The 26,661-nt window shown below is 38.8% G+C and overlaps 1 protein-coding gene and 1 long non-coding RNA gene across 2 annotated transcripts in view; one reads left to right on the top strand and one right to left on the bottom strand.

Annotated features, from left to right (window-relative positions):
* Positions 1–1,170: 1,170 nt before the first annotated feature.
* LOC147012170 (uncharacterized) lies at positions 1,171–25,731 on the bottom strand. Its single transcript, XR_015051489.1, has 2 exons — positions 25,639–25,731; positions 1,171–1,848 (listed from the first exon to the last, which is right to left on the bottom strand). It is a non-coding gene; the product is annotated as an uncharacterized LOC147012170 (long non-coding RNA).
* Positions 25,717–26,661, top strand: part of SLC3A2 (solute carrier family 3 member 2) — an 18,019-nt gene continuing 17,074 nt past the window's right edge. Inside the window, exon 1 of the mRNA XM_085855937.1 lies at positions 25,717–26,336. Within this exon, the coding sequence (XP_085712063.1) occupies positions 25,913–26,336 (424 nt within the window). The 5' untranslated portion in view covers positions 25,717–25,912. The remainder of the gene's footprint in view (positions 26,337–26,661) is intronic.

Raw genomic sequence — 26,661 nt, 5'->3', positions numbered from 1 at the left:
GGGTTGGGAGGGGGGGTGGTTAACGAGGGGAGAAAAGATCATGATTTGGGATCTGTGATGGTGGTTAAGAACTGTTTTGAAGACCTGGAGATTAGTTCCACAGGTGGGAAGAAAGAGGAACGAATGAGTGGAGGTGGGCAGTGATTCTGGATTTTGGGAGTTTCACGAGAGGAGGGTTTCCATGTGCCCCCTGCATAAACCTGGGAAACATGGAAAGAGTAGAGGGTGCAAGGCAAGAAAGGAGGTGGTAGTAGTTCAGCTAGACAGAGAGACCACAGACCTGTCTGCAATGTGAAAGTAATCGGCCCATAGATTTCCATGGCATCAAGCTGAGCAAAGTATGAGGCAGCGGTGCCAACCAGGTGGGGAGATCAAAACTCCAATCTGTGTATGAAGGCCTTGTTGGTGGATAAGAGTTCAGGTGTGCCAAGGAAGGACTTTGCACAATAGAAGTTGCCCAGTCAGCGACTGGCAATCATCGCACATTTTGTATTTTGAAAGGGACACAACGAACTTCAATTATTTAGGCTGTGAAATCATGTCTGTTAAAACATTTTGTATCATGGGTCGTCAGGATAGCTTATCGGTGTGTGCACTCACCTTTGAGCTGTCTTAACCGGATTTGAATCTCGACCCAGCTCTAAATTGTCACTGGTATTTTTTTGCGCAGGGCGATGAATCAGTGTGCACTGTCCCTCTGATAGACATTAAACCAGAAGACCCATCTGTCAGCACTTGCTGATAGATGTTAAAGATTTGTTTCATGAAGAGTATTGCCAGCATGCTGAACAAATTACAAATTCCCACCCAAGTTACCCTCAGTTGAATGTCGGCCCTGGCTCGCCGGTTTTTGAAAGACTTCAGCTAAAAACGTTCCTTGGCTAACTCCAAAAGAAGGTTGGAATAATTGAAGCCATAGTAGTTGTAGTAGTAGTCGTCTTTGTATGGCACAAAAGTAAATTTCAAACTGTGTTCTCCAATAAAAAAAATTTTCGCCTTTTAATACTTGATTTTGGCAAAAAAGGACAAACCAAACTTTTAAATTATAATAACTAGAAACACCCGCCCACAGAAATGGGAGCAGCAAGGAGGGAGGACGGGCAACAACTTTCATTTGGAAGTGACCATCCCAACCTCGTAGAACGTTTCAATTCACCCTAAGTACAAGCACCAAGTTTCAACACATTTCTTCTCACAAATAAAAAACAGAGACATGTGTTTCAACGCATCTCCCCCTCCATCCACCGCACGTTAAAGATGACTGTCATTTTCATTACACTATAACACAAATATTTGGCTTATTTTAGAACTATTTGAACAACTTCCAGGAGTTCGATTTATTTTTTTATGACAACATCCAATTTTCTGCCAGTTATTCTGTCCAGCGATGCAGGAGCACCTTAGCAGGTATGGTAATTCACCCACTTCTTTTGATCATTCCCCATGTTCACAAACATACACCCAAATTATATATCGTATGATGGTGAAAACATAAGTTGAACATCAAAATGTGCTAACACTGTTTGTCAACCACTGGTATATTAATGAACCTTGACTATAACCTGTAATTATATGCAGCGATTTAAGTGTATTGTACTTCTGGTTCTGCTTGCATTGTTCAATACACAGCCATCTGGCAAGCAACGCCTTGGTCATCCAGGTCTCCTCTTTTCGTAATTATTCCGCCACCGCACTCGTTCCTGATCTATCGTATGGTGGCAGCGGTGTTTGACTCCTAAAGCACCCAGATAGGATAAGAGCACATTTTCATCGATGAGCCGGCAACCGCAGCGGAGATGCCTGTGCAGTGTGAGGCTGCACCAGCCGAGGTGTATGACGCCACGTCCGCTGCGGTGGGCGTGTCCGCACAAAATATTCTGATTTGAGGTTTAACGCTTGTTATTTCAAATTTTAATTCAAGAATCGTTAACGGTGGGGTCACGTCATGTGTGACAGGTAAATCTTGCAACGAAGGTGCTTGTGAAAGTCCACGGGCCCACTTAAACACCTGTTGTTGCGATCCCCAAGGAAATTAAATTGAGGACAAAACATGAAATTTGCTTAATATTTTATTAAACCAACGGACATGCAGTTTATTACCCTGCTTGCGTGAAGTTAAATGTGAGGTTAAACAATTGGTTCACTTCTGTCTGTCTGTCTGTCTACAAACGTTAGTATATGGTTGAGGAACAACTTGATTTCAATTGATTGTTGTATTTTGAACAAGAATCAGAAAACAAAGCTGCAGTTTAACAGGACTTTGTCTCTCAATTCGGCCTGACCGTACATGCGCAGAGAGGAGTGAGATAATATTGTTACGGATCTGGAAACCATTTGCATTCAACATACAGATGTCCCAAAAGTCAGTTATGTCATTATGTATGTGTGTAGTCAGATCCCCTTTTGTCTGGTGGGAGAATCAAAGGCGTGCGTTGCGATTTCTTTTAGTTAGGTTGTTACATCTAACAAGCCATCTCCCAACCATCCCATCTGCATGAACCTTCGGCCCATCACGATCCACCACCAACCAGCTGCCTTCTAGCACCCTGACGTGCCAAGGCAAGATCTCGCGGTTCTGGTTTCTCGGCTCCCACAAACATTGTAACTCTTTCACGACGACCTTTGGTACATTGATACTGTTGCTTGACAAGTACGAACCCTCGTGGAAGAGTGGGTGGGGTTTCCCAGCAGGGGCCGAAACCCCGCCCAGGAAGGATGAGTCCATGGGAGCCTGCCCAATCAGGGCGGGGAGTGACGTCTGTTCGAGCGAGCCCCGTCCCGTTGAGGGAGGTCCATACAAATTCCCGAGCACTCTGAAGCTGAGGTGGTTTTTTTTGGGTGGGGGGTTGTTACGAAGGTTGTTCGGAGGTTTTCGACAGGGTTGTTGTTGAGCGTGCAGTTCTTTTGAAGCGGAGGGTTGAGCAGAAGGTTGTGAAGGCGGCGAACGTGTCTCTGCTGGCCCTCTACAAGGAAAGGAAAGAGCGACCCTGACCCCCCTCCGTGGACCCCGCTATTCACCACCCGAGCTCCACCACGAACCACGAGTCCCACACGTGCGACTGGGGACCAAACTAACGACCTTTGTCAGGTGCCGCATCATGGAGCACCCCCTTCCTCCGACGGTCAGGTACCCAGCCAGACTCTGTCCCCCAGCTTGTCTCTCTTCTCGGCTGCGAGGGTCCAATAAAGAACTCTGGGTTTATTTTCATTTGTGTGTGTGTCTGCGTGTGGGTCCGTCTGTAAGTAGAACTGAATGAGTGTTTTTGGATCATTGTAAATATTCCTTGCTTGCATATTCGCGTTAAGTCTTGCCTTTGTCTTTTACTGTAAATAAAACTTGTTAGAAATGTTCCCAGTCCATTTCCGTCCCTTCTTGTATTGGTCCAGCATGGTTCGAATCTGGGTTTAGCCGGGTTTTATACCCGATAATCCGTTCATTCCAGCCGGTACGGCTTTGGCAGTTTCCGCTCGGCTGCACACAAACCAGAATTGGTAGTTGGAACTCTACCGCAGTCAGTAGAGTGACTCGGTTAGAGCAAGACGTGCTGAGGGCGTGGTTTCCCCGGTAGTCGAAATCGCGTAGTTAATTAGGTAAATTGGTTATCGACAAATAGACCCTATGCTACGCAGTTGAAATATTGGTGACCACGGTCGGTTCAGCGACCCCGCCACGTCACGGAATTATGCGGAGCGACTGCCTACAATTCCAGAGAGTCCGGTGGGGATCGATGTAACTTCCCGCACCTAGTGGTCATTCTCGCCACTGGCCTCTGGCCCGTAACAATATATTTACTCTGTCTGCCTGTCTGGCAGTCAAACAAAATTGAAAATAATTCCAAACAGGAAACTTACTGTTGTTAAGGACATCATAAAGGACACAAACAGCCTGCATGAAGAACTAATATAATGTGTTAGATAAGGTGGTGTGGAAACGCTGCACCAACTGCGGTAAACTTCTGAATTTTTTTTCTACAACACTTAATTTTCTTAAATTATTTTGATTGAGTTATATAGTTGGACACTGTAGAACATAAATCGCCTTTTCATAACTTTCAAAATTTCTGTTTTTGTTGTGTACATAGTCGAGGATCGTGGAAGAGGCAATACTGCATGGATCAGGATATAACAGGATGCAAAAGGAGCAGTAGAGAGAGGAGGGAAATACCAACAGCATTGTAGAAGGTCAAGAGAGAGGGAGACTTGGATGAAACAAAAGGTGTGGGGAGTAATGGGGGGCAGGAGAGGATGCATGAGGTGGACAAGATTATGCATGGGTGGATAAGATGGATACAGAAGGAAACTTCAAGGAGGGAAAACTGGAGAATTGGAAGGAGGGATTTGGGTGGGATTAACGAGGGTATAAAATATCATAGTTTTGGATTTGGGATGATCTGAGATGATCTGAGATGATGAGGAACAGCTATCTTGAAGACCTGGAGGGAAGAATGAGATTGAAGAGAATGCTGAAGTTGATTCCACAGATCAGAAAAAAGAGGAACAAATGAGTATAGGTGAGCAGTAATCCTGGATTTAGGAAGTTTCATCCAGAAGGGGGTTGATGGTGGACCATGTGATCCCTGCAGAAACCTGGTGGGGGGACAAAGCATTTTAAAAGCAGAGGGTGCAAGACTATAAAGGAGGTGGGAGAAGACAGAGAGACCACTGACCTGTCTGTGATAGTATTTATAAGCCCATAGACCCCCTCCCCCCCAAACCCTCATCTACTTTCTCAACAATCCTCTTGAAGAAGTTCTGTCTCAAGCTTTTTGGTCTCACTATCTGCCATGATCTTTCCTGAGAAAGCCAAATTTCCAAGTTGACCTCCAAAGCAAATTGCCAGCTAGGCATCTTCCGTCGTGCAAAGTCCTTCCTTTGCACACCAGAGCTCTCAAACACATGCAAAGCTTTCATCTGCAGCCTGATTGAGCACTGCTCTCCCCTGTGAGCTGGTGCTCCTGCCTCACACCTAGCTCGGCTTCATAAACTATAAAGTTAATGTAGTGTCATGTTGTATTAAGGTAATCGTTGTCTATTTGTTTGGACTTAACGGATGGATGGTTTTGGATTCAGATGTTGAGTGTGTGTTCTGGAATGTTCCGGAGGAGGATTCCTGAGAAGATCTTCATGTTGGTTTTGGAGGAAATGCAACACGTGTTTGTCATTAAATCTAAACTGTTCCAGTAATGATTAGTAGTATGATAAAGTTACTCTTGTAACTTTATGTTGGGCAAGATTGTAGAAAGTTGTGTCCATTTCAAACGAACCACTCTCTCATGAAAAGTGGTCATGTTGTTACGTACTGGATGTAAATCTGAGATGTGGGAATCATTCGGTCGGAGGAAGGATAAGTCACATGACTGAAAGTGAACTAAAATGAGGCCAAAGAAGGTTTCTGAAGAAATGTTTCTACAAATGGTACCAGCTGTAATGAAGAGTGGTCTTGACACTAAGAATGTGTTCTCTTTCCTGTTTTAGGGCCACTTTGGTTTTTGCCACGATTTGTATTGACTTTGTTGTGCAAAGTTTCAATAAAATCCCAAAGTACTTTAAGTCCCCACTTCACATTGCAGTTACGTTCTTGAAAAGTGCAACTTCAACTGAAACGACTTTGAGCAATTCCAATTTCCCAATAAGATTGAATGTAAATAGAGGGGTGGGGGCATCTCCAGGTCGATTAAGACAGACGCTGGATGGATATGCCGAACTGGCTTTAACTCCCTCAGACTGCGTTCATTTAATGGCGGATTTGCGTGCACAAGGACTGAGGAGACACACGAGAACCTTGGGTCTTTCAAAACCAACAGGTTTATTCCCGAACCACAAGCAACAAATAAATGAATGGTGATCACGAGGACATGACGGAGGGGTGGGAAAGGGAAGAAAGGGGGAACACCGAATCGACAATAAATAATTATATACATTGAGGTAAGAACGAATCAAAAAGAAATCGAAGGTGCTTCACTCCGTTCGGACTCGATAACAGATGGGAAAGGGACAAAACCGTGGGACTCAGTCCTGGGTGGTGGGGACGTCGAAGGAGCCACAGACAGGCGAGGCGATCAGACGATGGGGAGACAAAGCAGCAGGCAGACCAAACGGGTACAGGGCGAAGACAGGCAGAGGCAGAACGACCTCCTCAAAACTCTCCTCAGTTCCCCGTTTGCCTCAGACTTTTACAGTCCTTTTCACTACTCGTACTTTTCGTCGCGTTCTCCGTTCTCCTCAGATCAACTGCTCTGTTGTTCATGCCTTCCTCTTCTCCCCGAGCAACGCTCCACCCCGAGAAGGGGTCTTTAGCTCCACCTCTCTCTTCCTCTCTTGCCAAGTCTTCCGGCACCCCGGGAGGTTTTCATGGGGGTTTATACACAATTTCCTTAACCATAATCCCTCACTAATTATTATCACACACCACCCGTTGAATGGTGAAGCCTGGTGTTGGCTTAGTGGTTAGGGTGGCGGCTTGGGATCCCCGGGTCCTGAGTTCAAGCCCCGTTGGCTGCTGAATTAACACCAGGGGGTTCACTCAGCCTGTCATCCTTCCGAGGTCGGCGAAATGAGTGCCAGTGTACTGGTCCCGGTGTATGCCCCGGTTAGAATAGGTGTACCATATCCCTGTGTGTCGTAAGAGGCGACCAGGGTTGGCGTCAGGAAGGGCATCCGGCCATAAAAAACATTGCCTCAAGAAAAAGCCAAACCCCTGCACAGCAGGGAAAAATGGCTGTAAAAACGGTCACCCCTTGAATGGTGCACATTCAAACAAAACATTGCTTAAGCTGACGTGTCCCTACTTATTACATTGAAATTGGCTCACTACCCGTTCACGGACCATGCTACTCTATACATTCCTATCAGCTCGACTGTGATATCTTACCCCCCCCTCACCCCCATAAATGTAACAATATTATTTACATTTTGTGTGTATGTTAAAAATAATTTTAAACAATAAAAAATTGCTTTTTTTTCTCATCATTTCTCATTGCTTCAGATCTTCATTGGTTAGCTCTTCTCCGTGTGATTACAGAAGTTGTGTAACGTCGGTTTCTTTCCACCTCATCAAAACTCACTTTATTGGCCAATCCGAGGATAACTTTCTTCATCACAGGGACATCATCATTAAATCCTTGCAAGTCATTGACACATTCAGGCCACAACTTCCTCCACACACACCATTCATGCACACCTGAGTAACTTCAGCACAGGACCCACCGATGGTATGGATGCACTTGAGGATGTTTCCATGAGTTTGATATGTAAACACATGACAGATAGTTTGATATGTAAACACATGACAGCGAGTCAGTTTGATATGTAAACACATGACAGATAGTCAGTTTGATATGTAAACACATGACAGATAGTCAGTTTGATATGTAAACACATGACAGCTAGTCAGTTTGATATGTAAACACATGACAGCTAGTCAGTTTGATATGTAAACACATGACAGCTAGTCAGTTTGATATGTAAACACATGACAGATAGTCAGTTTGATATGTAAACACATGACAGCTAGTGAGTTTGATATGTAAACACATGACAGATAGTCAGTTTGATATGTAAACACATGACAGATAGTCAGTTTGATATGTAAACACATGACAGCTAGTGAGTTTGATATGTAAACACATGACAGATAGTTTGATATGTAAACACATGACAGATAGTCAGTTTGATATGTAAACACATGACAGCTAGTCAGTTTGATATGTAAACACATGACAGCTGGTCAGTTTGATATGTAAACACATGACAGATAGTCAGTTTGATATGTAAACACATGACAGCTAGTCAGTTTGATATGTAAACACATGACAGATAGTCAGTTTGATATGTAAACACATGACAGCTAGTCAGTTTGATATGTAAACACATGACAGCTAGTCAGTTTGATATGTAAACACATGACAGCTAGTCAGTTTGATATGTAAACACATGACAGCTAGTCAGTTTGATATGTAAACACATGACAGCTAGTCAGTTTGATATGTAAACACATGACAGCTAGTCAGTTTGATATGTAAACACATGACAGATAGTCAGTTTGATATGTAAACACATGACAGCTAGTCAGTTTGATATGTAAACACATGACAGCTAGTCAGTTTGATATGTAAACACATGACAGCTAGTGAGTTTGATATGTAAACACATGACAGCTAGTGAGTTTGATATGTAAACACATGACAGCTAGTGAGTTTGATATGTAAACACATGACAGATAGTCAGTTTGATATGTAAACACATGACAGATAGTCAGTTTGATATGTAAACACATGACAGCTAGTCAGTTTGATATGTAAACACATGACAGCTGGTCAGTTTGATATGTAAACACATGACAGATAGTCAGTTTGATATGTAAACACATGACAGCTAGTCAGTTTGATATGTAAACACATGACAGATAGTCAGTTTGATATGTAAACACATGACAGCGAGTCAGTTTGATATGTAAACACATGACAGCTAGTCAGTTTGATATGTAAACACATGACAGCTAGTCAGTTTGATATGTAAACACATGACAGCTAGTCAGTTTGATATGTAAACACATGACAGATAGTCAGTTTGATATGTAAACACATGACAGCTAGTCAGTTTGATATGTAAACACATGACAGATAGTCAGTTTGATATGTAAACACATGACAGATAGTCAGTTTGATATGTAAACACATGACAGCTGGTCAGTTTGATATGTAAACACATGACAGCTGGTCAGTTTGATATGTAAACACACGCCAGCTCATCAGTTTGATATGTAAACACATGACAGCTAGTCAGTTTGATATGTAAACACATGACAGATAGTCATTTTGATATGTAAACACATGACAGCTTGTCAGTTTGATATGTAAACACATGACAGCTGGCCAGTTTGATATGTAAACACATGACAGCTGGTCAGTTTGATATGTAAACACATGCCAGCTCATCAGTTTGATATGTAAACACATGACAGCTAGTCAGTTTGATATGTAAACACATGACAGCTAGTCAGTTTGATATGTAAACACATGACAGATATTCAGTTTGATATGTAAACACATGACAGATAGTCAGTTTGATATGTAAACACATGACAGCTAGTCAGTTTGATATGTAAACACATGACAGATCGTCAGTTTGATATGTAAACACATGACAGCTAGTCAGTTTGATATGTAAACACATGACAGATAGTCAGTTTGATATGTAAACACATGACAGATAGTCAGTTTGATATATAAACACATGACAGATAGTCAGTTTGATATGTAAACACATGACAGCTAGTCAGTTTGATTTGTAAACACATGACAGATAGTCAGTTTGATATGTAAACACATGACAGCTAGTCAGTTTGATATGTAAACACATGACAGCTAGTCAGTTTGATATGTAAACACATGACAGCTAGTCAGTTTGATATGTAAACACATGACAGCTAGTCAGTTTGATATGTAAACACATGACAGCTTGTCAGTTTGATATGTAAACACATGACAGCTAGTCAGTTTGATATGTAAACACATGACAGCTAGTCAGTTTGATATGTAAACACATGACAGCTAGTCAGTTTGATATGTAAACACATGACAGCTAGTCAGTTTGATATGTAAACACATGACAGATAGTCAGTTTGATATGTAAACACATGACAGCGAGTCAGTTTGATATGTAAACACATGACAGATAGTCAGTTTGATATGTAAACACATGACAGATAGTCAGTTTGATATGTAAACACATGACAGCTGGTCAGTTTGATATGTAAACACATGCCAGCTCATCAGTTTGATATGTAAACACATGACAGCTAGTCAGTTTGATATGTAAACACATGACAGATAGTCAGTTTGATATGTAAACACATGACAGCTAGTCAGTTTGATATGTAAACACATGACAGCTGGCCAGTTTGATATGTAAACACATGACAGCTGGTCAGTTTGATATGTAAACACATGCCAGCTCATCAGTTTGATATGTAAACACATGACAGCTAGTCAGTTTGATATGTAAACACATGACAGCTAGTCAGTTTGATATGTAAACACATGACAGATATTCAGTTTGATATGTAAACACATGACAGATAGTCAGTTTGAAATGTAAACACATGACAGCTAGTCAGTTTGATATGTAAACACATGACAGATCGTCAGTTTGATATGTAAACACATGACAGCTAGTCAGTTTGATATGTAAACACATGACAGCTAGTCAGTTTGATATGTAAACACATGACAGATAGTCAGTTTGATATGTAAACACATGACAGCTGGCCAGTTTGATATGTAAACACATGAGAGCTGGTCAGTTTGATATGTAAACACATGCCAGCTCATCAGTTTGATATGTAAACACATGACAGCTAGTCAGTTTGATATGTAAACACATGCCATCTCATCAGTTTGATATGTAAACACATGACAGCTAGTCAGTTTGATATGTAAACACATGACAGATAGTCAGTTTGATATGTAAACACATGACAGATAGTCAGTTTGATATGTAAACACATGACAGCTAGTCAGTTTGATATGTAAACACATGACAGCTAGTCAGTTTGATATGTAAACACATGACAGATAGTCAGTTTGATATGTAAACACATGACAGCTAGTCAGTTTGATATGTAAACACATGACAGCTAGTCAGTTTGATATGTAAACACATGACAGCTAGTCAGTTTGATATGTAAACACATGACAGCTAGTCAGTTTGATATGTAAACACATGACAGCTAGTCAGTTTGATATGTAAACACATGACAGATATTCAGTTTGATATGTAAACACATGACAGATAGTCAGTTTGATATGTAAACACATGACAGCTAGTCAGTTTGATATGTAAACACATGACAGATCGTCAGTTTGATATGTAAACACATGACAGCTAGTCAGTTTGATATGTAAACACATGACAGCTAGTCAGTTTGATATGTAAACACATGACAGATAGTCAGTTTGATATGTAAACACATGACAGCTGGCCAGTTTGATATGTAAACACATGAGAGCTGGTCAGTTTGATATGTAAACACATGCCAGCTCATCAGTTTGATATGTAAACACATGACAGCTAGTCAGTTTGATATGTAAACACATGCCATCTCATCAGTTTGATATGTAAACACATGACAGCTAGTCAGTTTGATATGTAAACACATGACAGATAGTCAGTTTGATATGTAAACACATGACAGCTAGTCAGTTTGATATGTAAACACATGACAGCTAGTCAGTTTGATATGTAAACACATGACAGATAGTCAGTTTGATATGTAAACACATGACAGCTAGTCAGTTTGATATGTAAACACATGACAGCTAGTCAGTTTGATATGTAAACACATGACAGCTGGTCAGTTTGATATGTAAACACATGACAGATAGTCAGTTTGATATGTAAACACATGACAGATAGTCAGTTTGATATGTAAACACATGACAGCTGGTCAGTTTGATATGTAAACACATGCCAGCTCATCAGTTTGATATGTAAACACATGACAGATAGTCAGTTTGATATGTAAACACATGACAGATAGTCAGTTTGATATGTAAACACATGACAGCTAGTCAGTTTGATATGTAAACACATGACAGCTAGTGAGTTTGATATGTAAACACATGACAGATAGTCAGTTTGATATGTAAACACATGACAGATAGTCAGTTTGATATGTAAACACATGACAGCTAGTCAGTTTGATATGTAAACACATGACAGCTGGTCAGTTTGATATGTAAACACATGACAGATAGTCAGTTTGATATGTAAACACATGACAGCTAGTCAGTTTGATATGTAAACACATGACAGATAGTCAGTTTGATATGTAAACACATGACAGATAGTCAGTTTGATATGTAAACACATGACAGCTAGTCAGTTTGATATGTAAACACATGACAGCTAGTCAGTTTGATATGTAAACACATGACAGCTAGTCAGTTTGATATGTAAACACATGACAGCTAGTCAGTTTGATATGTAAACACATGACAGCTAGTCAGTTTGATATGTAAACACATGACAGCTAGTCAGTTTGATATGTAAACACATGACAGCTAGTCAGTTTGATATGTAAACACATGACAGCTAGTCAGTTTGATATGTAAACACATGACAGATAGTCAGTTTGATATGTAAACACATGACAGCTAGTCAGTTTGATATGTAAACACATGACAGCTAGTCAGTTTGATATGTAAACACATGACAGCTAGTCAGTTTGATATGTAAACACATGACAGATAGTCAGTTTGATATGTAAACACATGACAGATAGTCAGTTTGATATGTAAACACATGACAGCTAGTCAGTTTGATATGTAAACACATGACAGATAGTCAGTTTGATATGTAAACACATGACAGATAGTCAGTTTGATATGTAAACACATGACAGCTAGTCAGTTTGATATGTAAACACATGACAGCTAGTCAGTTTGATATGTAAACACATGACAGCTAGTCAGTTTGATATGTAAACACATGACAGCTAGTCAGTTTGATATGTAAACACATGACAGCTAGTCAGTTTGATATGTAAACACATGACAGCTAGTCAGTTTGATATGTAAACACATGACAGCTAGTCAGTTTGATATGTAAACACATGACAGCTAGTCAGTTTGATATGTAAACACATGACAGATAGTCAGTTTGATATGTAAACACATGACAGATAGTCAGTTTGATATGTAAACACATGACAGCTAGTCAGTTTGATATGTAAACACATGACAGCTAGTCAGTTTGATATGTAAACACATGACAGCTAGTCAGTTTGATATGTAAACACATGACAGCTAGTCAGTTTGATATGTAAACACATGACAGCTAGTCAGTTTGATATGTAAACACATGACAGCTAGTCAGTTTGATATGTAAACACATGACAGATAGTCAGTTTGATATGTAAACACATGACAGCTAGTCAGTTTGATATGTAAACACATGACAGCTAGTCAGTTTGATATGTAAACACATGACAGATAGTCAGTTTGATATGTAAACACATGACAGCTAGTCAGTTTGATATGTAAACACATGACAGCTAGTCAGTTTGATATGTAAACACATGACAGCTAGTCAGTTTGATATGTAAACACATGACAGATAGTCAGTTTGATATGTAAACACATGACAGCTAGTCAGTTTGATATGTAAACACATGACAGCTAGTCAGTTTGATATGTAAACACATGACAGATAGTCAGTTTGATATGTAAACACATGACAGCTAGTCAGTTTGATATGTAAACACATGACAGCTAGTCAGTTTGATATGTAAACACATGACAGCTAGTCAGTTTGATATGTAAACACATGACAGCTAGTCAGTTTGATATGTAAACACATGACAGCTAGTCAGTTTGATATGTAAACACATGACAGCTAGTCAGTTTGATATGTAAACACATGACAGATAGTCAGTTTGATATGTAAACACATGACAGATAGTCAGTTTGATATGTAAACACATGACAGCTAGTCAGTTTGATATGTAAACACATGACAGCTAGTCAGTTTGATATGTAAACACATGACAGCTAGTCAGTTTGATATGTAAACACATGACAGCTAGTCAGTTTGATATGTAAACACATGACAGCTAGTCAGTTTGATATGTAAACACATGACAGATAGTCAGTTTGATATGTAAACACATGACAGCTAGTCAGTTTGATATGTAAACACATGACAGCTAGTCAGTTTGATATGTAAACACATGACAGCTAGTCAGTTTGATATGTAAACACATGACAGCTAGTCAGTTTGATATGTAAACACATGACAGCTAGTCAGTTTGATATGTAAACACATGACAGCTAGTCAGTTTGATATGTAAACACATGACAGATAGTCAGTTTGATATGTAAACACATGACAGCTAGTCAGTTTGATATGTAAACACATGACAGATAGTCAGTTTGATATGTAAACACATGACAGATAGTCAGTTTGATATGTAAACACATGACAGCTAGTCAGTTTGATATGTAAACACATGACAGCTAGTCAGTTTGATATGTAAACACATGACAGCTAGTCAGTTTGATATGTAAACACATGACAGCTAGTCAGTTTGATATGTAAACACATGACAGCTAGTCAGTTTGATATGTAAACACATGACAGCTAGTCAGTTTGATATGTAAACACATGACAGCTAGTCAGTTTGATATGTAAACACATGACAGCTAGTCAGTTTGATATGTAAACACATGACAGCTAGTCAGTTTGATATGTAAACACATGACAGATAGTCAGTTTGATCTGTAAACACATGACAGATAGTCAGTTTGATATGTAAACACATGACAGATAGTCAGTTTGATATGTAAACACATGACAGCTAGTCAGTTTGATATGTAAACACATGACAGCTAGTCAGTTTGATATGTAAACACATGACAGATAGTCAGTTTGATATGTAAACACATGACAGCTAGTCAGTTTGATATGTAAACACATGACAGCTAGTCAGTTTGATATGTAAACACATGACAGCTAGTCAGTTTGATATGTAAACACATGACAGCTAGTCAGTTTGATATGTAAACACATGACAGCTAGTCAGTTTGATATGTAAACACATGACAGCTAGTCAGTTTGATATGTAAACACATGACAGCTAGTCAGTTTGATATGTAAACACATGACAGCTAGTCAGTTTGATATGTAAACACATGACAGCTAGTCAGTTTGATATGTAAACACATGACAGATAGTCAGTTTGATATGTAAACACATGACAGATAGTCAGTTTGATATATAAACACATGACAGATAGTCAGTTTGATATGTAAACACATGACAGCTAGTCAGTTTGATATGTAAACACATGACAGCTAGTCAGTTTGATATGTAAACACATGACAGCTAGTCAGTTTGATATGTAAACACATGACAGCTAGTCAGTTTGATTTGTAAACACATGACAGATAGTCAGTTTGATATGTAAACACATGACAGCTAGTCAGTTTGATATGTAAACACATGACAGCTAGTCAGTTTGATATGTAAACACATGACAGCTAGTCAGTTTGATATGTAAACACATGACAGCTAGTCAGTTTGATATGTAAACACATGACAGCTAGTCAGTTTGATATGTAAACACATGACAGCTAGTCAGTTTGATATGTAAACACATGACAGATAGTCAGTTTGATATGTAAACACATGACAGATAGTCAGTTTGATATGTAAACACATGACAGCTAGTCAGTTTGATATGTAAACACATGACAGATAGTCAGTTTGATATGTAAACACATGACAGATAGTCAGTTTGATATGTAAACACATGACAGCTAGTCAGTTTGATATGTAAACACATGACAGCTAGTCAGTTTGATATGTAAACACATGACAGCTAGTCAGTTTGATATGTAAACACATGACAGCTAGTCAGTTTGATATGTAAACACATGACAGCTAGTCAGTTTGATATGTAAACACATGACAGCTAGTCAGTTTGATATGTAAACACATGACAGATAGTCAGTTTGATATGTAAACACATGACAGCTAGTCAGTTTGATATGTAAACACATGACAGATAGTCAGTTTGATATGTAAACACATGACAGCTAGTCAGTTTGATATGTAAACACATGACAGATAGTCAGTTTGATATGTAAACACATGACAGATAGTCAGTTTGATATGTAAACACATGACAGCTAGTCAGTTTGATATGTAAACACATGACAGCTAGTCAGTTTGATATGTAAACACATGACAGCTAGTCAGTTTGATATGTAAACACATGACAGCTAGTCAGTTTGATATGTAAACACATGACAGCTAGTCAGTTTGATATGTAAACACATGACAGCTAGTCAGTTTGATATGTAAACACATGACAGATAGTCAGTTTGATATGTAAACACATGACAGCTAGTCAGTTTGATATGTAAACACATGACAGCTAGTCAGTTTGATATGTAAACACATGACAGCTAGTCAGTTTGATATGTAAACACATGACAGCTAGTCAGTTTGATATGTAAACACATGACAGATAGTCAGTTTGATCTGTAAACACATGACAGATAGTCAGTTTGATCTGTAAACACATGACAGATAGTCAGTTTGATATGTAAACACATGACAGATAGTCAGTTTGATATGTAAACACATGACAGATAGTCAGTTTGATATGTAAACACATGACAGCTAGTCAGTTTGATATGTAAACACATGACAGCTAGTCAGTTTGATATGTAAACACATGACAGATAGTCAGTTTGATATGTAAACACATGACAGCTAGTCAGTTTGATATGTAAACACATGACAGCTAGTCAGTTTGATATGTAAACACATGACAGCTAGTCAGTTTGATATGTAAACACATGACAGCTAGTCAGTTTGATATGTAAACACATGACAGCTAGTCAGTTTGATATGTAAACACATGACAGCTAGTCAGTTTGATATGTAAACACATGACAGATAGTCAGTTTGATATGTAAACACATGACAGATAGTCAGTTTGATATATAAACACATGACAGATAGTCAGTTTGATATGTAAACACATGACAGCTAGTCAGTTTGATATGTAAACACATGACAGCTAGTCAGTTTGATATGTAAACACATGACAGCTAGTCAGTTTGATATGTAAACACATGACAGCTAGTCAGTTTGATATGTAAACACATGACAGCTAGTCAGTTTGATATGTAAACACATGACAGCTTGTCAGTTTGATATGTAAACACATGACAGCTAGTCAGTTTGATATGTAAACACATGACAGCTAGTCAGTTTGATATGTAAACACATGACAGATCGTCAGTTTGATATGTAAACACATGACAGCTAGTCAGTTTGATATGTAAACACATGACAGATAGTCAGTTTGATATGTAAACACATGACAGCTAGTCAGTTTGATATGTAAACACATGACAGCTAGTCAGTTTGATATGTAAACACATGACAGCTAGTCAGTTTGATATGTAAACACATGACAGATAGTCAGTTTGATATGTAAACACATGACAGATAGTCAGTTTGATATATAAACACATGACAGATAGTCAGTTTGATATGTAAACACATGACAGCTAGTCAGTTTGATATGTAAACACATGACAGCTAGTCAGTTTGATATGTAAACACATGACAGCTAGTCAGTTTGATATGTAAACACATGACAGCTAGTCAGTTTGATATGTAAACACATGACAGCTAGTCAGTTTGATATGTAAACACATGACAGATAGTCAGTTTGATATGTAAACACATGACAGCTAGTCAGTTTGATATGTAAACACATGACAGCTAGTCAGTTTGATATGTAAACACATGACAGATAGTCAGTTTGATATGTAAACACATGACAGCTAGTCAGTTTGATATGTAAACACATGACAGCTAGTCAGTTTGATATGTAAACACATGACAGATAGTCAGTTTGATATGTAAACACATGACAGCTAGTCAGTTTGATATGTAAACACATGACAGCTAGTCAGTTTGATATGTAAACACATGACAGCTAGTCAGTTTGATATGTAAACACATGACAGCTAGTCAGTTTGATATGTAAACACATGACAGCTAGTCAGTTTGATATGTAAACACATGACAGCTAGTCAGTTTGATATGTAAACACATGACAGATAGTCAGTTTGATATGTAAACACATGACAGATAGTCAGTTTGATATGTAAACACATGACAGCTAGTCAGTTTGATATGTAAACACATGACAGCTAGTCAGTTTGATATGTAAACACATGACAGATAGTCAGTTTGATATGTAAACACATGACAGCTAGTCAGTTTGATATGTAAACACATGACAGCTAGTCAGTTTGATATGTAAACACATGACAGCTAGTCAGTTTGATATGTAAACACATGACAGCTAGTCAGTTTGATATGTAAACACATGACAGATAGTCAGTTTGATATGTAAACACATGACAGCTAGTCAGTTTGATATGTAAACACATGACAGCTAGTCAGTTTGATATGTAAACACATGACAGATAGTCAGTTTGATATGTAAACACATGACAGCTAGTCAGTTTGATATGTAAACACATGACAGATAGTCAGTTTGATATGTAAACACATGACAGATAGTCAGTTTGATATGTAAACACATGACAGCTAGTCAGTTTGATATGTAAACACATGACAGCTAGTCAGTTTGATATGTAAACACATGACAGCTAGTCAGTTTGATATGTAAACACATGACAGCTAGTCAGTTTGATATGTAAACACATGACAGCTAGTCAGTTTGATATGTAAACACATGACAGATAGTCAGTTTGATATGTAAACACATGACAGCTAGTCAGTTTGATATGTAAACACATGACAGCTAGTCAGTTTGATATGTAAACACATGACAGCTAGTCAGTTTGATATGTAAACACATGACAGCTAGTCAGTTTGATATGTAAACACATGACAGATAGTCAGTTTGATATGTAAACACATGACAGCTAGTCAGTTTGATATGTAAACACATGACAGCTAGTCAGTTTGATATGTAAACACATGACAGCTAGTCAGTTTGATATGTAAACACATGACAGCTAGTCAGTTTGATATGTAAACACATGACAGCTAGTCAGTTTGATATGTAAACACATGACAGCTAGTCAGTTTGATATGTAAACACATGACAGATAGTCAGTTTGATATGTAAACACATGACAGATAGTCAGTTTGATATGTAAACACATGACAGCTAGTCAGTTTGATATGTAAACACATGACAGATAGTCAGTTTGATATGTAAACACATGACAGCTAGTCAGTTTGATATGTAAACACATGACAGCTAGTCAGTTTGATATGTAAACACATGACAGCTAGTCAGTTTGATATGTAAACACATGACAGCTAGTCAGTTTGATATGTAAACACATGACAGCTAGTCAGTTTGATATGTAAACACATGACAGCTAGTCAGTTTGATATGTAAACACATGACAGCTAGTCAGTTTGATATGTAAACACATGACAGCTAGTCAGTTTGATATGTAAACACATGACAGCTAGTCAGTTTGATATGTAAACACATGACAGCTAGTCAGTTTGATATGTAAACACATGACAGATAGTCAGTTTGATATGTAAACACATGACAGCTAGTCAGTTTGATATGTAAACACATGACAGCTAGTCAGTTTGATATGTAAACACATGACAGATAGTCAGTTTGATATGTAAACACATGACAGCTAGTCAGTTTGATATGTAAACACATGACAGATAGTCAGTTTGATATGTAAACACATGACAGATAGTCAGTTTGATATGTAAACACATGACAGCTAGTCAGTTTGATATGTAAACACATGACAGCTAGTCAGTTTGATATGTAAACACATGACAGCTAGTCAGTTTGATATGTAAACACATGACAGATAGTCAGTTTGATATGTAAACACATGACAGCTAGTCAGTTTGATATGTAAACACATGACAGCTAGTCAGTTTGATATGTAAACACATGACAGCTAGTCAGTTTGATATGTAAACACATGACAGCTAGTCAGTTTGATATGTAAACACATGACAGCTAGTCAGTTTGATATGTAAACACATGACAGCTAGTCAGTTTGATATGTAAACACATGACAGCTAGTCAGTTTGATATGTAAACACATGACAGCTAGTCAGTTTGATATGTAAACACATGACAGCTAGTCAGTTTGATATGTAAACACATGACAGCTAGTCAGTTTGATATGTAAACACATGACAGCTAGTCAGTTTGATATGTAAACACATGACAGATAGTCAGTTTGATATGTAAACACATGACAGCTAGTCAGTTTGATATGTAAACACATGACAGATAGTCAGTTTGATATGTAAACACATGACAGATAGTCAGTTTGATATGTAAACACATGACAGCTGGTCAGTTTGATATGTAAACACATGACAGATAGTCAGTTTGATATGTAAACACATGACAGCTAGTCAGTTTGATATGTAAACACATGACAGCTAGTCAGTTTGATATGTAAACACATGACAGATAGTCAGTTTGATATGTAAACACATGACAGATAGTCAGTTTGATATGTAAACACATGACAGCTAGTCAGTTTGATATGTAAACACATGACAGCTAGTCAGTTTGATATGTAAACACATGACAGATAGTCAGTTTGATATGTAAACACATGACAGCTAGTCAGTTTGATATGTAAACACATGACAGCTAGTCAGTTTGATATGTAAACACATGACAGCTAGTCAGTTTGATATGTAAACACATGACAGCTAGTCAGTTTGATATGTAAACACATGACAGCTAGTCAGTTTGATATGTAAACACATGACAGATAGTCAGTTTGATATGTAAACACATGACAGATAGTCAGTTTGATATGTAAACACATGACAGCTAGTCAGTTTGATATGTAAACACATGACAGATAGTCAGTTTGATATGTAAACACATGACAGCTAGTCAGTTTGATATGTAAACACATGACAGCTAGTCAGTTTGATATGTAAACACATGACAGCTAGTCAGTTTGATATGTAAACACATGACAGCTAGTCAGTTTGATATGTAAACACATGACAGCTAGTCAGTTTGATATGTAAACACATGACAGCTAGTCAGTTTGATATGTAAACACATGACAGCTAGTCAGTTTGATATGTAAACACATGACAGCTAGTCAGTTTGATATGTAAACACATGACAGCTAGTCAGTTTGATATGTAAACACATGACAGCTAGTCAGTTTGATATGTAAACACATGACAGATAGTCAGTTTGATATGTAAACACATGACAGATAGTCAGTTTGATATGTAAACACATGACAGCTAGTCAGTTTGATATGTAAACACATGACAGCTAGTCAGTTTGATATGTAAACACATGACAGCTAGTCAGTTTGATATGTAAACACATGACAGCTAGTCAGTTTGATATGTAAACACATGACAGCTAGTCAGTTTGATATGTAAACACATGACAGCTAGTCAGTTTGATATGTAAACACATGACAGCTAGTCAGTTTGATATGTAAACACATGACAGCTAGTCAGTTTGATATGTAAACACATGACAGCTAGTCAGTTTGATATGTAAACACATGACAGCTAGTCAGTTTGATATGTAAACACATGACAGATAGTCAGTTTGATATGTAAACACATGACAGCTAGTCAGTTTGATATGTAAACACATGACAGCTAGTCAGTTTGATATGTAAACACATGACAGCTAGTCAGTTTGATATGTAAACACATGACAGCTAGTCAGTTTGATATGTAAACACATGACAGCTAGTCAGTTTGATATGTAAACACATGACAGCTAGTCAGTTTGATATGTAAACACATGACAGCTAGTCAGTTTGATATGTAAACACATGACAGCTAGTCAGTTTGATATGTAAACACATGACAGCTAGTCAGTTTGATATGTAAACACATGACAGATAGTCAGTTTGATATGTAAACACATGACAGCTAGTCAGTTTGATATGTAAACACATGACAGCTAGTCAGTTTGATATGTAAACACATGACAGCTAGTCAGTTTGATATGTAAACACATGACAGCTAGTCAGTTTGATATGTAAACACATGACAGCTAGTCAGTTTGATATGTAAACACATGACAGCTAGTCAGTTTGATATGTAAACACATGACAGATAGTCAGTTTGATATGTAAACACATGACAGATAGTCAGTTTGATATGTAAACACATGACAGCTAGTCAGTTTGATATGTAAACACATGACAGCTAGTCAGTTTGATATGTAAACACATGACAGATAGTCAGTTTGATATGTAAACACATGACAGCTAGTCAGTTTGATATGTAAACACATGACAGCTAGTCAGTTTGATATGTAAACACATGACAGCTAGTCAGTTTGATATGTAAACACATGACAGCTAGTCAGTTTGATATGTAAACACATGACAGCTAGTCAGTTTGATATGTAAACACATGACAGCTAGTCAGTTTGATATGTAAACACATGACAGCTAGTCAGTTTGATATGTAAACACATGACAGATAGTCAGTTTGATCTGTAAACACATGACAGATAGTCAGTTTGATATGTAAACACATGACAGATATTCAGTTTGATATGTAAACACATGACAGATAGTCAGTTTGATATGTAAACACATGCCAGCTGGTCAGTTTGATATGTAAACACATGACAGATAGTCAGTTTGATATGTAAACACATGACAGCTAGTCAGTTTGATATGTAAACCCATGACAGCTAGTCAGTTTGATATGTAAACCCATGACAGCTAGTCAGTTTGATATGTAAACACATGACAGCTAGTCAGTTTGATATGTAAACACATGACAGCTAGTCAGTTTGATATGTAAACACATGACAGCTAGTCAGTTTGATATGTAAACACATGACAGCTAGTCAGTTTGATATGTAAACACATGACAGCTAGTCAGTTTGATATGTAAACACATGACAGCTAGTCAGTTTGATATGTAAACACATGACAGCTAGTGAGTTTGATATGTAAACACATGACAGATAGTTTGATATGTAAACACATGACAGATAGTCAGTTTGATATGTAAACACATGACAGCTAGTCAGTTTGATATGTAAACACATGACAGATAGTCAGTTTGATATGTAAACACATGACAGCTAGTCAGTTTGATATGTAAACACATGACAGCTAGTCAGTTTGATATGTAAACACATGACAGCTAGTCAGTTTGATATGTAAACACATGACAGCTAGTCAGTTTGATATGTAAACACATGACAGCTAGTCAGTTTGATATGTAAACACATGACAGCTAGTCAGTTTGATATGTAAACACATGACAGCTAGTCAGTTTGATATGTAAACACATGACAGCTAGTCAGTTTGATATGTAAACACATGACAGCTAGTCAGTTTGATATGTAAACACATGACAGATAGTCAGTTTGATATGTAAACACATGACAGCTAGTCAGTTTGATATGTAAACACATGACAGATAGTCAGTTTGATATGTAAACACATGACAGATAGTCAGTTTGATATGTAAACACATGACAGCTAGTCAGTTTGATATGTAAACACATGACAGCTAGTCAGTTTGATATGTAAACACATGACAGCTAGTCAGTTTGATATGTAAACACATGACAGATAGTCAGTTTGATATGTAAACACATGACAGCTAGTCAGTTTGATATGTAAACACATGACAGCTAGTCAGTTTGATATGTAAACACATGACAGCTAGTCAGTTTGATATGTAAACACATGACAGCTAGTCAGTTTGATATGTAAACACATGACAGCTAGTCAGTTTGATATGTAAACACATGACAGCTAGTCAGTTTGATATGTAAACACATGACAGATATTCAGTTTGATATGTAAACACATGACAGATAGTCAGTTTGATATGTAAACACATGACAGCTAGTCAGTTTGATATGTAAACACATGACAGATCTTCAGTTTGATATGTAAACACATGACAGCTCGTCAGTTTGATATGTAAACACATGACAGCTAGTCAGTTTGATATGTAAACACATGACAGATAGTCAGTTTGATATGTAAACACATGACAGCTGGCCAGTTTGATATGTAAACACATGAGAGCTGGTCAGTTTGATATGTCAACACATGCCAGCTCATCAGTTTGATATGTAAACACATGACAGCTCGTCAGTTTGATATGTAAACACATGCCATCTCATCAGTTTGATATGTAAACACATGACAGCTAGTCAGTTTGATATGTAAACACATGACAGATAGTCAGTTTGATATGTAAACACATGACAGATAGTCAGTTTGATATGTAAACACATGACAGCTAGTCAGTTTGATATGTAAACACATGACAGCTAGTCAGTTTGATATGTAAACACATGACAGATAGTCAGTTTGATATGTAAACACATGACAGCTAGTCAGTTTGATATGTAAACACATGACAGCTAGTCAGTTTGATATGTAAACACATGACAGCTAGTCAGTTTGATATGTAAACACATGACAGCTAGTCAGTTTGATATGTAAACACATGACAGCTAGTCAGTTTGATATGTAAACACATGACAGCTAGTCAGTTTGATATGTAAACACATGACAGCTAGTCAGTTTGATATGTAAACACATGACAGATAGTCAGTTTGATATGTAAACACATGACAGCTAGTCAGTTTGATATGTAAACACATGACAGATAGTCAGTTTGATATGTAAACACATGATAGATAGTCAGTTTGATATGTAAACACATGACAGCTGGTCAGTTTGATATGTAAACACATGCCAGCTCATCAGTTTGATATGTAAACACATGACAGCTAGTCAGTTTGATATGTAAACACATGCCAGCTCATCAGTTTGATATGTAAACACATGACAGCTAGTCAGTTTGATATGTAAACACATGACAGATAGTCAGTTTGATATGACCCCCAAACTTTTGAGTCTGTATAACGTCTGTATAACGTCCCCAAAGTCTGTATAACGAGCAAGTGAGAGTCGACCCTGCCAGGCAACATCAGGATGGAGGATGGGATTTGAGGGATGATAATGGGGTTGGAAGTTTATATTGAGGTTTAGTAAATATAATGGCAAGTCTTAATAAGTTAATGTGTGGTCTTGATTAAGGTGTCGATGACTTCCTGAGTATTCATAAACAAGGAGATGGCATCGATGAAATCAACAGATCGTTGATCGAGGTATATTGCTCACAGCCGTGGGAACCAATATGAAGTTGACGTTTCGGGCGTTAACCCCTTATCGAGCCTCTTTTCCGTTCTTCAACGTTTTGTTTCCATCCGTCGTTCCGCCTATAAGTAGTGTGTGCACCATTCAGATGGACACGATAGCATTCACCAGCAAGACGAGTTCCACATTGTACAAGGAAATACCACGACTAGGTGGTTTGCCATTGCCTTTTCAGGGACGTTACAGTTGTCGACACAGGAGTTTGAAATTTGAATCGGGGGTACCAGAACACAATGGTGTACTCTTTGCGAATGATACAGAAGGATCATTAACGGCCGTGAGCAGCTCTGAGCAGATGGGACACCCAGCTTAACATCCAGAAAGGGGGTTTTCAGAGATATCCCATAATGCCGTGCGCGCCGCCATGTTGGTTGCATTCACTTCTCTGGCAACGACAGCATCAGCAGCTCGACAATCGAGCACGTTTATGCCTTTATCTTGCAATTCTGACTAACTGCAATGGAAGGTTATGCTATTTCTTTTGTCTTGCTTGTTATTACCTTTTCTCGCTTGTTTAGTTTTGCCAACCAATATGGCGCCCGCGCATTGCATCATGGGTACTGTAACCCCCTTTTTTGTCGAGGGACGTTGCACCTTGTGACGCACGAACCGAGGATGTCGATCGATCCCGACGCTGAAAGATCGTTGAGTCCGGGAATCGAACCCAAACGAGATATTTCTGAGGCGATTGTCCGACTAATCACAATTAATAGAACAGATACGTCGACACGAAGTTATTGTTCATACGATGTGGATTTGCTTACCCTTGGATATACCGTATTGAATACCAGAAATATTGATAACTTGAAACATACTGAAAATGTTTTGTAACACTTGCTTTTTTTGGCATTGAGCACGTCTTGTTTACACTTACATTGTGCGAAGAAGAAGAAGAAGAAGATTAGCGGCATGACCCAGTTGGAGGCTGACGAGCGTGAAGAAGAAGAGTAGAAGAAGAAGATTAGCGGCATGACCCAGTTGGAGGCTGACGAAAGATTGAATAAGAAGAAGAAGAAGAAGAAGCGTACATTCCTGCGTCATATCACGTGGGTTCGTGACTCGTGTCTGGTGGGATAGATTACTTGTGGGAGTGAACGTGACCATTTTGTTTAAGTTGTTTGTGGAAAGTGGTCGGTTCGACATCGGCTATGGGAGACAAAATGGCGATGAAAGACGTTGAGCTCCACGACGATGCGGACGTTGAAGCCGGGGAAAAGCAACCCATGACGGATGTTTACAACGGCCGAAACGTGCCCGGGGACGAGTCCCTGCAGGCCTCTTCGAACGCGGCGGCCCGTGGGCCGGCGAGCCCGGCACGGTTCACAGGCCTCACCAAGGAACAGCTGCTGAAGCAGGCGAACCAGCCATTTTGGAAGCGGACTCGGTACGCCTTGCTGGCTCTGTTCTGGCTCGCTTGGCTCGCCATGCTGGTCGGTGCGATCATGATCATCGTGACCGCCCCGCGGTGCCAGGCTCCACCCGAGCTCGCCTGGTACGAGGAAACTGCCGTGTACCGCGTCGAGCTGCGCTCCTTCCTCGACTCGGATACCGATTGCGTCGGAGACCTCAAAGGTGGGTGGACCGCTCGGTCATCGGTTCACCCCCATTGAACTGTTATAATGTACAACTGGAAAGATTATGAGTTTTGCGAATTTGTCGCCACCAAGCGCCATCTTGGGAGGCGCACTTGTCGCAGAAATATTTGGACTCCCGTTATGAATTGAATGTTAATCTTGAGTTGAAAGTCAAAGTCGATGTGAACTCTTATTTATTTCTCATATAAACATAACTCAACGCGGGGTGGCCGCGGTGAATCGTTTACTGGGCCGAGTAATATGGCGGCGTGTGCGGAGAGAAAGTGGCGACAATGGTGCGTGCAACGTGAATCGTTCACTGG

Source organism: Eptatretus burgeri, chromosome 15 (genome assembly GCF_056783735.1).
Source record: "Eptatretus burgeri isolate ZD-2024b chromosome 15, Ebu_testis_v1, whole genome shotgun sequence".
NCBI classification, from domain to species: domain Eukaryota; kingdom Metazoa; phylum Chordata; class Myxini; order Myxiniformes; family Myxinidae; genus Eptatretus; species Eptatretus burgeri.
This window is presented reverse-complemented; position numbering and strand designations above follow the sequence as displayed.